Here is a 13980-nt window from a genome sequence, read left to right on the forward strand (position 1 = left end):
AAATATCTGCAGAAGGTAAGGATTTAAAGCCATCGCTTGAGAAAATGCAGTTGTCAGAGGAAGGACCAATGCCACCCACCATTTGCCACGTGGGTGAGTGTTCAGACAGTGGCCTGGACTATGGGAGACCCGGTGCCCTGTCCCGGCTCTTTGTCCTCCCAGGTGAGTGTTGGAGGCTACAGGCAATGGGGTACTGGAGAGCTGTGGCTGTTCACTTTGCCTTGTATAACTGGATATTGAAATGAACAAACAAAATTAAAATAATTGGAAGGTTTGTGAATATGGGGGTTGCTGAACCATTATGGCTAGGGTGAATCACAAAGATTGGCATTCCAGTTTAAAGGTCTCATTCATACCACATCATCATAAAAACAGCAAAAAATGCCAAAGCCCATCAGCATCCCAGAGTAAGAGAGATGCTTGGAGCCTTCCATAGTCTCCTTGGGAGGGCACTTTTCATAGCAATGAGCTGTCAGATCCAGTGAGAGGAAGGGAAAACCCAACTTAAGTACACACTGGGATAAAAAAGGAGGGATATCTGCATTTCACTCAATGCTTGATGTTGTATGCATGTCAAATAAGTGGGATTGGTTCCTAAGTTGCGCATCAGTCCCAGCATGGTTTATGGCAGGGACATTGCTATTCAGCAATGCTGAAGCTGTCACAGAGGCAGTTCTGCAGGTGCCCAGCAGCAAAATGGCCAGGAAAATTCACTGGCTTACAGAACAAAGAAAGAAATTAAGAGAAATAAACATATCCTACTCTAATTCAGAAAGAAACAGGGGGAAAAAGAATCAACTTCTTGCATTATCACCTAAGCTGATGTATGTAAGCCTGTATCTAGTGAATAATTCTTTTAGAGCATGGGCTTTCCTTCCATACCCCACTTTGCACATGAAAGGAAGAGGAATACTATAAAAAAAATTGTTTCAGTAAGTATTATTTTCATTATGGTTTAAAAATGAGCACTCTTTTCTCTTCCTCTTTGGCAATGATAATACTGTGTTACCAAGCACATATACTCCATCCCCACTTTGAAACATTTTCTAGTCTCCTACTTTATTTTAATACTTTAAGTATTAACGTGGATGCATGGATGAGTGTCTGACTAGAGATACATATTTTGAATTTGTTATAACAGATGAACAAATGGTGTCAGCACAAAGGGATTTGGACCTGTCAGGTTCTTTCTACCAGAATTCTTCATCTTAAACTAAATCTGCAACTGGTACTGTCTCACAAAGGTCAACAAATTTGGATTTTTTTCTTTTCTTTTTAGAATTAGAGATATTAAGCCACAATTGAGAGACTGCAAAGAAGCAAATGCCTTTCATTTTCAAAGGTGAGACTGTTAAAAGAATTGGCTGAGGAGATTTCCCAACCATTGATGTCATTCCTTGAGGTCAGAGTGGGACTCAGAACCTTGTGAAGTAGTACCCAGGGGCTGTATGCCATGTAAAATGGTATTCATACATTTTCAAGTTATAGCAAGGACCCTAACTGGCACATAAGGGAGAAGACAAGGGTACCAGACCATGACACATGCTGGTGCATGTGCAACCAGGCCTAGGGCACATGAGCCAGTGCACATTTTCTCTTCCACTTCCCAGCAAAAAAGGTAACTCTCAAATGATATAATATGTCTTACTTAGAGGCACTTAATTTCTAATCATGTCAGGAGGGAAACCGAGGAATTCTAGCAAATTAAGGTGGCAAGAAGATCAGGTCAATAGACTGTGGGAAGAATGCATCTGATCTATAGCTCATGGCCTGCCAGCATTTGAGAGGAAAGAAGCATCAGTATCTTCAGGACACAGACAGTAGAACAGGTATCCCATCCTTGTGCCACTGTTAAATTGCTATATATGGTCCTGTAATCTGAGGGAATTGCCAAAAGACAGAGAGCAAATAAATGGTGTGAATGTATCAAAAAGAATACATAGGCTGAATAATGGTAGGCTGCCTCCTTGATGTGCTCAAAATAATGAGTAAGATGATTGATGTATGAAACAACTATTGTAATATTTTTAAATAGCAACATGATTATTATCATCTGAGAGAAAACATTGACATTACCACTTTGGCTACTTTGACTGTTGATGTCACAACACAGATTAACTGTTTGAAACATGCAACTTAATTCTGCATAATGCTGAAAGAAAAAAGTTACTTCTCTCTAGAAGCTATGAAGTGCAGAGTACATAGACGCACAAGTAGCTAAGTAAGTCACAGGGGTATTTTATAAGTATTTGTAAATAGAGAACCATTATTGATAATCATGAGAAATATGAAGAAAGTGATCACACTTGTTTAACAGAAGAAGAGCATGGGAGGATATTGAAAACTAGCAAGTAGAGCATAAATGAACAGAGGGAAAGTTTCATCTCACCAATAGTAGAATTATGGGGATAGAAGTTTACACAGATTTAAATAGTGACTAGGTGAAGATGAAAAAATATATTGAAGGTTCCTTAAAGTGTAAAGACCACCTCCAAAAGTCCCAGGCTGAAAAAAGGAAAAAAAAAAATCCCTGGAAAGTGAAAGACAATATGAGAAAACGTGGTTATGGATAAGACTACAAGGATGACCAATAGCAAGAGACATTAGGGCTGGTTAGTGTGGGAAAAAAAGATAGCAAAATGGAGAACTGTAAGTGGCATGGAAGGTGTTGCTAGGGATCAGCTGCTCAGCATCTCTTCCATCACAAGTACTAGGGAGCACCAAACTGAGAAAGTAGAGGGGCTGTTCAAAGCAAAGGAGTTGGCTTTTCACACAACAGATGTGAGATTTGAGAAATCCTTACAAAGAAATTTTGTATATGTAGGTTCAGAGGGAGAGAGGGTAGTCATAGAAAAGAAAATGCCATGTGGGTCATTAGGTACCTGCCTTTGCCTCCTGGTTCTGCTCAAGACTTCTCTTGCATTTTGAAACTAATTGGCTATTGGGAGAACAGTAGACATATCATACATACTGCTGACTTGCTTTCCCTAAGCATCCTCCCTTGGCTATTGTCTGTCAGGGCTTTGAGGGTACTGGTGGCCCCAACCTGTCTCTGCCCATGGACCCACCTCCATTTCTGCCCATGGGCCCCAGAGCCCCATTTCAGCTCCAGCTTGCACAAGCAGTCCTCATCTGAGCCATTTGGAGGTTTGCATGTGCAGAGCCCTCTCCTGAATTATCGTCTGGGTTTTCAGGATTGTCGTAGGGCCTGACTTCTTAACTTCCCTTTGGCTGATGGTCACTGGCCAGAGGCTGGGACCAGTAGCTGCTGCTGCCTCGGCTCTGCTGACCCTGATGAGGTGCTGGGTGTTCAACCTGCGCCGGGTTGGCCTTCAGCTACCAACTTGTCCCCACTCATAGAGCAGCCCCTGTCAGCAAGAGCCTTTGCACTACAGGGGTCATAGGTCTGACTCAGGCTGGTTGTCTCTTCTTGTACCCTGGACTATTGTTAAGTAAGTGCTGCATGAAGCAGTTCTTCATCCAGTGCTAATCAGTCTCTGGAAGAAAGAAAGTCCATAGTAGCTGTTAAATTCTGAGACCAATTTGAAGGTGGGGCCCTTTAATGGTGATTTAGAGTGATCTTACTTAAGCAAAATGTGGTTAATATCATCAGGAGGTTGGTTAACCAACAGTTCATCACAGATTAATACAGTTCATTGAATTTTTAAGAGAGTAAATAAGGAAAGGATTTAGTGGAGAGCAAGCGGAGCACCAGCTTGATGGTGACCAGGTCAGGAAACTTTCTCTCTCATGGCTGTTGAGCAAGGTAACTTTTTGAAAGGTTGTTGTACATGGTGGTAACCAGAACCCTCTCCTTGATCCCATGATGTTGGTACTTCTAAAAGAAGATGCTGAGAAATGGAGACTGGTTTAGAGAAAAAAAAAACCAAACATGAAAGTACTATGCAGTCAGCAAAAGTCTGTTTGTTTAATTCTGTAAAGGTAGACTATGTTTACGTGCCTGGAAATGAAACAGGACAAAACTGCATTAGAAATAAGATAACTTTTTTTCACTGCAACAACTGTCTTTGGGATTTTATAGAATTTTCTGTCATGTAGTTTTTACATCAAGACTTGACCATTCTTGTAAAAGATCTGCTCTTGTGTAACAAGACAGAAAAACAGCTTAGTGATGTTGTGTTGTATATAATGCCAGGTATTCAATTACTTGAACCATAATATTTTTTTCAGTCCTTATATCTCAGGTAATATCCCAGACCATGTGAAGGTGATGGGGGTTTTGTCCCGGGGATTTCACCTAAGTATGCATGTTTTTCATTGCTGTTATGCTGTGATGCAGCATGCTTTTGGACTAGCTCCTACAAAGGTCTAAGTATTCTCACCTATGAATGACTTGCACGTCTTCAATTCTGCATCTATAATAACAAGTCCAGACACAGCTGCTGATTAATACTGAATGCAAAGAGAAGCTGTACAATCAGCTTTAAGCACTACCCTTTGTATTTCAAATAGAACAATAAGAAATATCATTAAAATAGCACATCCTGATCTACTTTTCCCCAGATAGATACATGATGCAAATCAACGAGTTCTTATGAAAGACAAAAGCTCCGCAGAACAGTGGAAGGAACACGTCCCATACATTAGCTAGGATGGCGACACAAAATCAGCTTGTCAGCATGCTTTTCTTTCTTGTTAGCTCTACAACAACAAGCTGAAACTAGATGCGCTGAAACAGGAACACCAAGAAACCTTTTCCATTATCATAAAGGTTTTTCACATTCTCAAGATTCCTGTAGTATCTTAACATTTGCTTAGCTGTACACCACCCCTTTTACTTAGTTCATTAACTAAGAGTTAAATTTTGAAATACATTGATTTTCTTTATTTAGGGATTAGTGTCCCGAGAATAAAAAGGGCTCTAATCAAAGCTGTCTACTGCAGTTGGCCTCTGCCTGGCTGACTGCTCCCTGCTACTGCTGCTCGCCCCTTGCAAACTGGTGCCTTGGCAGCCACTTCTTCTGGTGGGAGTCTGCTGCCACCCTCTGCCTGGAGGAGTCTGCAACCAGCTCCTGCGGTAAAGGTGATTCTTAGTGTGTCTTTTGTAAGGATTGTTTTTATTCTCAGGAGTAATCAGCAATTACTGATATCTCAGTGTTCTTATTAAGGGGATTTTTACTATCATACTCCAATTTTTCCCATGAGTGTAACTTACAGTTATATAGGAGGCCTTGGGTGAAGAAAAAAGGATGAGATATGTCTTTTTTCAGGTGTGAGACCAAAGTCTTTGATTTGACTTCAGCAGTTTCCCATTGCCCATTCTGGTACTTTTGGTCAACAGTTCTTGGTTCAAAAAGTCCACTTTGAATGTCAGTGCTTCCACAGAGAGCTTGGACAACAGCAGTCCGAATATAGAGAATTTTTCTCAGCCGTACAGAAAGCAAAGTATAAAAGATATTTTAACTTCTGAAAAGTTATAAATTAATGGTATATACAGGACTAGAAAAAAAAATGGGATGAAATTGCTGTGTATTCATATGTTAGAATGAGGAAATCAAAGGAATATTTTCCCCTTTCACTATATGAAAAAGAAAGTAGCACTTTTTCTATAGGTTCTACTACTTCCAAATTACAAAGTACGTTTAGCTCTGTGCCTTTTCATATTTTTAGGATCAAAAGGCAAAAAAACCCTTTGGGTATGTCTGCTAATAAATCTGAAGACAACCTGAAAATGAAACCTTGGGAATGCAAGGCTCTATCAAAAAACACTGTAAAAAACAGAGGGTACACTTATCTTGACATAGTCAGAGCATAATAGTGGAGCTTGTGACACACCTTTGAAGAAGGACAAGGACACAGGTGTTTGAGTGTGTGTGCCCTTGGTGGAACATCAGTAACCATACAGATTAGCAGAAGTATGGTATGCCATCCTGTAATAAAGAACAATAAACAAGGGCCAAGTTGCCTATCATCTTGTCACTAGAAAATGTCAATCATGGTATAAAAAAACCTTCTGGAAATGGGTGGTTGATGATTTATGCCACAACAGAACATGAAGAATCCCTGCCTCTGAGAAGAAAAGGCCCACATCTGTTGTAGGACAATGAATTTTGACCTCTTGCATGTAGTTAGTGTTAAGTACCGGATCATCTGACTGTGAGGATATGATTGACTCTTTTAAATTGCAGGCGATGGTGGTGTTGGGGTTTTTTTTTTTAATTCGGGCCTAAATCTGATGGATGCAATCATAATGTAACACTATGTTTTTTCTCTGCAACAATGAATGAAGCCCCCCTTAACCATGTTATAGATCACTTAGTCATGGAAAACTAAAACCAGTTCTGCAGAAAATGTTACAAATAAAAAGAATTAATAAAATAGCAAGAAAAGTTTTTTGTAAGATTATGGAACAAGTTATCCTTGAAGCCATTATTGGGCACACAATGGACTGGTGATTGGGAACAGACAGCGTGGATTTACCAAAGGCAAATCAAGGCCTGACCAAGCTGGTTGCCTTCTATGATGGATTGACTGGTCTGTTGGACAAGGCCAGAGCAGTACTCGTTGTTTACTGGGACTTCAGCAAGACCTTTGGCACAGTCTCCCTTATTATCCTGGTAGTCAAACAGGTGAGATATAGTCTACCCACTATAGGGTGGGTAGAAAACCAGAAGATTTGAAATTGTGATCAGCAGTTCAAAGCCCAGCAGCTGATGGCCAGTTGCTAGGGATGTTCGTCAGCAGTCAATACTGGGGCTGATAATGGTCAAGAACTTCATTAATGATTTGGAGAATAGGACTGGAAGTGCTCTCAGCAAGTTCATTTAGGATACCAAACGGAGGAAAGGAGCAGTTCATGTGCTGAAGGGCAGAATGGCAGAGGAGTTTTGGTGAGGATAGAGAAACAGGTTGACAGGAACTCATAAAGCAAAGGAAAATGCAAAACCCTGCACCTGGGATAGAATGAATCTGTCCACAGAATACCTCAAGGGAGTCAGCTAGACAGGAAACAGCTTTGCACAAAAGGACATTTGGGTCCTGGTGGATGGTGAGTTAAACATGAGATGGTAGTGCACATTTGAGCCTACAAGGCTAACTGCATATTAGGCTACAGTTATTAGAGACCAGAAGATCTGGAAAAATGGTTCTTTCCCTCTGTTCAGTACTTCTCAGGCTGCATTTGGAATGCTGTGTCTAGTTTGAGGCTCTCTAAAACAAGACAGACATTGATAAACTGAATCAAGTTGAGTGAATGATGGATCTTACTGCTTTCTTCAGCTATCTAGTGGGTGCTTATACAGAAGATAGCATCAGACTCTCCCCTGTGCACAGGTGATGCACAGCAAAAAGATAAGAAGCAATAGACACAAGTTGCAGCAAAGGACATTCCAACTATACATACATATACATCTATGTATACAAGTTATTTACTGTGAGAGTGGTCAGACACTGGACCAGGTGCCAAGGGAGGCTGTGGAACCTCCTTCCTTGGAGATTTCCATACAAAACCCAATTTGATGAGACCTGAGCAACACCAGCAAACTTTGACATTAGTCCTGCTTTTAATGCAGAGGATTGGACCAGATGAGCTCCAGAAGTTTCCTTCCAGTCTAAATTATACTGTGATCCTAAGACTTTCTCTAAGCTTTTCTCTGAGATTACTTTATTTTGGAAGGCATCCCAAATTTTGATTAAGTCAACGGTTAAGACCTATCTATTTTAGGTTTCTCATCTAGGCACCGGTCTGTCTCTTCAGTTTTCATTACTGTTATTAGATTTCTAAGTATATTATGCACGACATTCCAGCTTCACTTTTTGAAATAACAGTTAACGGCACAAAGTTGGATGGGATGGTTAAACAGAGGAGAGTCTGGATATCATAGAGGGAAAAAAGAAGAATGAACCTGAGAATGGCAAAATAGGAGCAGAATGTAATATTAAATAGAAAGTTGCACAGTTGATGGCCTATAACAGGAATTTCTCCTCCAGGTTAGGACCTTCTTAGCTGACAAGGCTAGAGATAAGGAATAGTTAATATTTCAAGATGTGGCACTGGTGAGATTACACCTGGAATATTGTATGCATTTTTAGCCATGTGAATTGATGAAATATGGATCCAGATAGAAAACACTGTAGCCAAGGGTTCCAAGGATGTGCTGCACAGTCAAGAGAGCCTATTTTTCATGAAATTATTAAACATGATTAGCTTGTTTACCTAGTAAAACAGGTTGAAAAACTGTGCTCTCTTCATTTATGATCAAGGTTGAGTCCTAAGTATCAAGTTGAGAGGAAGAGCTTTTAAAGTTAAAGCACCCTGTCAATTCAAAACCAGAATATAATCTGATCATGACCGGAAATTAAAAGAAGGTTCTTATGCCTCAGAAGACCAATCTTTCACAGTAGCCTTAGAAGTGGATGGAGTAGGAGGGAATGCAATTCTTATTGTTCTCAAGGCAGGGCTTGGCCTTTTCACAAAATGTGCTTTTGAGTTTGCAGACTGGATTTGTGATCTGGATTCTTCCTGCATTCTTATTTTATAATTTTACTAATATTTGCAGTTGAATTGCCCTGACATATAGCTTTGGAGTGACTACCATTTTCTTCATAATGATGTCTCTTGTTCTAGGAAGCTAAAGGGTTGAGAGTCAGAAAAGCCATGAACGGTGCAAGGTATTGCTGATAACAGTATTGAAGGCAAAATTTAATTAAGGTTATCCAAAGGTCAGCATTAATAAGTAGGCTGTAATTGTTCATAGCAACTAAAAGAATGGGCATGGTGACAGTGGTGGCAGAGAAGGGCACATGAACTACAAGGAATGGCGCATTTTGGTGTAACGTCCAGGCAGACAGTAGTCATAGTTCACATGCTTTAAGAATGACTTCTCTTTTGACTACAATCACTCTGAGGAATCAGGCATAATCCACAACAAGGGCACAATCTAATAAAATACTTCTCAGGAAAACAGTTCAGGTTTCCTTGAACTAGAGCTGTAAGTAGGTAAAGGGCTGCTCCAGAGTACATATAGCCCCAATATACTTTCATGCTGGGTTTACCTGTGCTGTTAGTAGCACTGACCTATAAATCTGAACAGTCTTCGAAACACGAGTCTTTCTTGAACACCCAGTTTGTTCAATGTACCCAAGGCATTATATTTTATCTTCCCGCAAGTCCTTGGCTGGCTCTAAGCAAGTCTTAGCTGAATGGACTTTAGCTATAGACTATGAAAATAAAATTTCATACCAAAATATGTTTTAGCTATCAGTAACCAGGAACACTTCTAAAGTTGGGACACCCCATTTTTAAATGTCAGGAAGGTATGAACTATTATAATCTTGACAAGCTCAGGAAAAAAACTGTTTCACAAGAGTGTACAGAAGCAACACACTTGCACATTTTCTACCTAATTAATTTTTGACCACTGTGGATAAACATGTATTTTGGGACCTTTAACAGAGGGCAGAACTGGGAGGAGACGAGATTAAAACTGCCTAAACCATAGTTTGTGTTAGAAGTTAATGATTCTTCTACCAAGTACCAGCACAGACTTGCTTAAGGAGAGAATACTCTGACTTCTGAGCACTTGTGTGGTAGTATAACTGCTGTTGTTGTGGATACAGAACCTAGGTAGGAACCTCTTTAATATTCATTTGTCTTAACCTTAAAATGTTGCCATTTAGTGTTTGCAGCTAATGAACATTACCTGTGTTGTACTAGTTGCATTTCCTGTGGCCAGAACACCAGTAACATTCCTGTTGTAAATGTCAATGCTTTAATGATGGCATCATACATTTCTATGTGTGTCTCTGAACAGTAAGCATCATATGTCGTCAGTAATGTAAGCAGCATTTAGACCTGCACAGCGCTGTGATATTCATTTTTCATGTTACAATAACTTAAAAGGTCTTATGATTCATTAATATATTTAAAAATCAATAAGATAATTGGATTAGCACTGCAATTAGTGTAAATCGATACAGTTCCATAAACTACTGGGTGAAATCTGGCTCTTGATTTGTGATGTGGTAGTCTATTGCATGGTGATATAGCCCCTGAAAGTACAACTACAGTGAGAAATAGCCCAAGGACTTACAGTGTCTGTGTCAGATTCTGAAAATTCCTCAATCATCATTGTATTTTTTTTTCATAAGTATCTACAAAATCTGTAGCAAACCATTGTCTTGAACTTTGTAAACTAATTAGCAGTTATTCATGTTAGGGTATTTAAATTGGTGGTCTTATTCATTATAATTTGTATATAATTAGGGGGTAGAAAAGCAAGATTGAATTTTTTTAATGTTCATTAAGGAGTAGATCTACCTAACAGGCACAGAGTTAGGCCATGGCCCCTATAAGGTCATACACCCCGAAGCACTGAAGAAGTCTGCGGCTGTCCTTTCCAAGGCTGGCTGCTGTACTGTGGAACGGATTTGCAAGGTGCCACGTGGTTCCCATGATGCTGTGAAAGCCCTCAGCTCCCACCAACACAAACGATCCACACTGACTATTGGTTAAAACCCTTGATGTTTCTCCATCTAAAGTGTTTCTCAGAAGAGACTGTACTGAGCAGAAGACCAAACAAGTGTAACGAGCTGTTTGTCAAATGCTCCTGGAGTATGATGCGAAAGTGAACTGGAAGAGTGTTTGCTTTCATTCTCATAGTATGGCTTGGTGGGTTCTGTGGTGGGGTTTTTGCCTCCTATTTGCTTTTGGGAAGAGGCTTGTTTTCTTCCCTCAGAAAGGAAGTCAGGGTGATTTTTGTTTAGGTTGAGTGACTACCTAAACAATGCCAATATGTTACTTGACTGGTCTTGTCCTTCCGCAAATGCAATTACCTTCAGGTCTTTACTACAGCAGAATGGTTTGTGCAGGCAAAACATAACAGTTTTAGAGAAGCCATATAACTGAATGAACACATTTGGTGCAGAAAGCTTCGTACTTTTCATTTGCTTGTAACCAGATTCTTGGTTTATTAAACATGGAAAAAACCACTAATGAAACACTAGTGAGATAAATCTAAAATAGCAATGTCATCAATACTTGAAACTGTCAGGCTCAACAGCTGATGTATGTTGACATCAGTTGTGAATTGACCTTTTATCTTTTTTCTAATCTTCTTGCGGCATGGCATTTCCCCAGCCTGGATATCTTGTATCTCCAGCAGATTTCCATGTAGGTCAGGGTCAACTGAGGATGGGAGGAGATGCTGCCAGCAGCTCCAACTGTTGGTCCTTGCACATAGCTAGCTCTAACATTTCTCCAGCACAGGTTGCATCATCTTTTTGCTTCTTTCCCCCAACCTACTCTTCCCCAGAAAAAGTACCACCATCTTCAGTAGCACCTTTGCAAAGCAATGGTAAGGTGTGTCATTCACCACTGACAGGACCTGGTCATCCCTCTTCTTGCCTGGGAAACCTTCCCCTGGATCACAGGAGGAGCTCAGTACTGACAGTGCTGAGCCAACTGCCACTTTCTAGCCGCCTTCACACTTTTCTGTGTGCAGCAAACAGATTTTTGACACCACCACCCCACCCCACCCCCTTCCCGATGAATTTTACTCTCTTTTTCTTCTCTTCTTTTACCCTTTATCTTGCCTGGTACCCTAACCTCTGCCTCTGGATGCCTTTTTCACTGCTTAATCTCCTCTTTGATTCTTACTGCTCTCACTTTCAATCTGACTGTCCTCCCTTCTTGTGCCTTCAAAGTCTTTCTCCGAAACATTTACTGGGATAGCCTGCTAATATCGAAACTTCTTCAGTTACTTGTATGGATACCTAACTGCCTTCCTCTTTTCTCTACTTTGTCTCTTCTTTCTATCTTCATGTTTCTCTGCCTTCATTCCTTCTCTCCTTATATTCAGACTCTAAGTCATGTTGTACCTTCTAAAAAAGCCAATTCTTTAGTCCTGTGAACTGCAATGACATGCTACCTCAGCACCTTATTGTAGTCTTTAATGTATCATAATAGCAGGGAGAAACTAATATCTTCAGATTACATGGGAACGGGTAAATTTCAGAGGACCAAATGCTCAAAAGTATTTGTGTACTAACTTTTCCTGAGTGCCAAGAATCTCATTTCATGAGCATTTTAGTTGGTAGTTGTGCAGACCTGAGGAAATTCTTTCCTCTACTTCTTGTTCCTGTCTGTCTGAGGAGCCAAGGGGAAGGAAAAGCTATTTTTCATCCAGATATGTGTTCTGACCCAGACTTACAGCACAGGCACAGAAGCAGTAGTATTCACATAAGTGAAGAGTGTGTGAAGCAGGTACAAGCAGTGGGAAACAAAAGGAGTTATTCATGCCAGCAGTAGTACCTAAGGACATGCTCATGAAATTAAGCCCAAGAAACTCCTAAATTGTTTAAATCTCTGTTTGTGTATTTGTCTTAAACATTCTTAGGTATTAACCCTCTTCCATCTGAGTGAAGAAAAATGTTCTTCACCATCATGCATTAGAGCAATGCCTACTCTTTAAACACTCTGACAAATGTTACTCTGCTATATGGCCTGTAGCAGAGCAATTTGCAATTGCAGATGGACTTTTTCCAGCACTGGAAAAGTTCATCCAACTTTTTTCAGATCCAGTCAAGCATGGAAAAGCCCTCTTTGTATGATTCCCCACCACCACCACCACCCCCCCTTTCACCTTTTTCTCAAATGAGGAGACTGCTGTGAAAGGTGAAATAAATCAGTTCCTGTGAGCTATGATTACTGAGTTCTGACTTGGGGTCATTAGTTTCAATACTTCTATCTCCCCTGTGTGTCAAGATCTGCAGATCTGAAGAGAGTTTGTTTCAAGTGACCCATTTTTTTCCGAGGGGCTCTGCAGTGGCATCTGGATCTTCCTTCAGAAATCTGTTCTGTTTGTAGTTGGAGTTGCACAAACGGGCAAGTGTTTTCATTCTTTAAATAAACTTTGCAAATAGATACATAGGCTTCCCTTACAGCTTTTCACTGAAGTATTCTTTTTAATTGCTTACTTATCTCTCAGAAATTGTGTTTTAAAAAACTGAGAAAAGATGTGAAGCATTGTACTATTCATTGCAACAAAACCAAATGCAACTTAAACATGAAACAAGGCTTCTGACAATGAAAAAATATGTTATACTAAAGAAGGGGTAAGATTTGTCCTCCATGGCTACAGGGTGTTCTTTTCCCAGGGGAACTGGAGCAGTGCTGCTGAACTGCTGAGTTGCAGATGATTTCATGCATCAGGGGATATAGACAGCACTCTGCAAACAGGAGCAGATTAGGATGCCCTGTATACTATTGCAAGAAGAAAAAACACATAATCTCCTTATAGAAGGTCAAGTAGCTAAAATAATCAATTATTCTGTCATTAACAATTGTTTCCAACAGGCCAGTGTGAAGAAGTAGGATGGCACAGTGTTACTACAGAGATCTTTCTTACTAAAAGGACGACTGGGTCCTAAGCCATGTGGCCTCAAATTCAGAGCTTCACTAGGGCTCTGTGTGCTTCAGCACTGATGCTTTGTTGACCCTCGTAGTTTATTTCTGGACAGAGACTTTGTCTCTTACTGTTTTGTGGAAATTGTCTTTTTAGCATTAAAAGTCATTCTAGACTGAAAAAAGCGGGGGGGGAGTAGGGAGCAGTGGAGAGGGTGAAGACCATTTCCCTTGAAAAGAAAGATGTGAAAACAAAATACTTCAAATTTAAACAAATATATACTTTGAAACACCCAAGTAATTGAGCCAAATCCTTTCCAATGAAAAGATTCAGTTTCAACATCTCAGTGTTTTCCTGTTAACTACTGTTTAATCAGAAAGGTCCTTAAGCAACTCTATTTTGGCATATTTGCTTTTGTATTTATTATTATTTTCTCTTGGGTTCAGATCACTCAGTAAAGAAGTCAACCATGACAGTGGAAACCGAATCCAGCAATGTCGATGACTCGAATCAGGAAGCAGAACCTGCCCAGCTTTTGGATGATGAAGCAAACAAAAATCTACCGGTCAAAAAGAAGACTTCCTGTTGCACAGGCTTGAAGGTTTGGTGCCTTATC

The 13980-nt window shown here is 40.1% G+C and overlaps 1 protein-coding gene across 4 annotated transcripts in view; it reads left to right on the top strand.

Annotated features, from left to right (window-relative positions):
- SLCO1C1 (solute carrier organic anion transporter family member 1C1) overlaps positions 1 to 13980 on the top strand; it is a 56079-nt gene that overhangs the window by 23267 nt on the left and 18832 nt on the right. For 2 of the 4 annotated variants that reach the window (XM_075051358.1, XM_075051355.1), the window contains 2 exons: positions 1280 to 1342; positions 13811 to 13965. In XM_075051358.1, coding sequence (XP_074907459.1) covers positions 1280 to 1342; positions 13811 to 13868 — 121 coding nt within the window. In that variant the 3' untranslated portion in view covers positions 13869 to 13965. Of the gene's footprint in view, positions 1 to 1279; positions 1343 to 9426; positions 9587 to 13810; positions 13966 to 13980 lie in introns of those variants that run through there. The other 2 variants (XM_075051357.1, XM_075051356.1) reach the window with 2 other exon arrangements.

This window comes from Buteo buteo, chromosome 19, assembly GCF_964188355.1.
Source record: "Buteo buteo chromosome 19, bButBut1.hap1.1, whole genome shotgun sequence".
In the NCBI taxonomy this organism is placed as follows: Eukaryota; Metazoa; Chordata; class Aves; order Accipitriformes; family Accipitridae; genus Buteo; species Buteo buteo.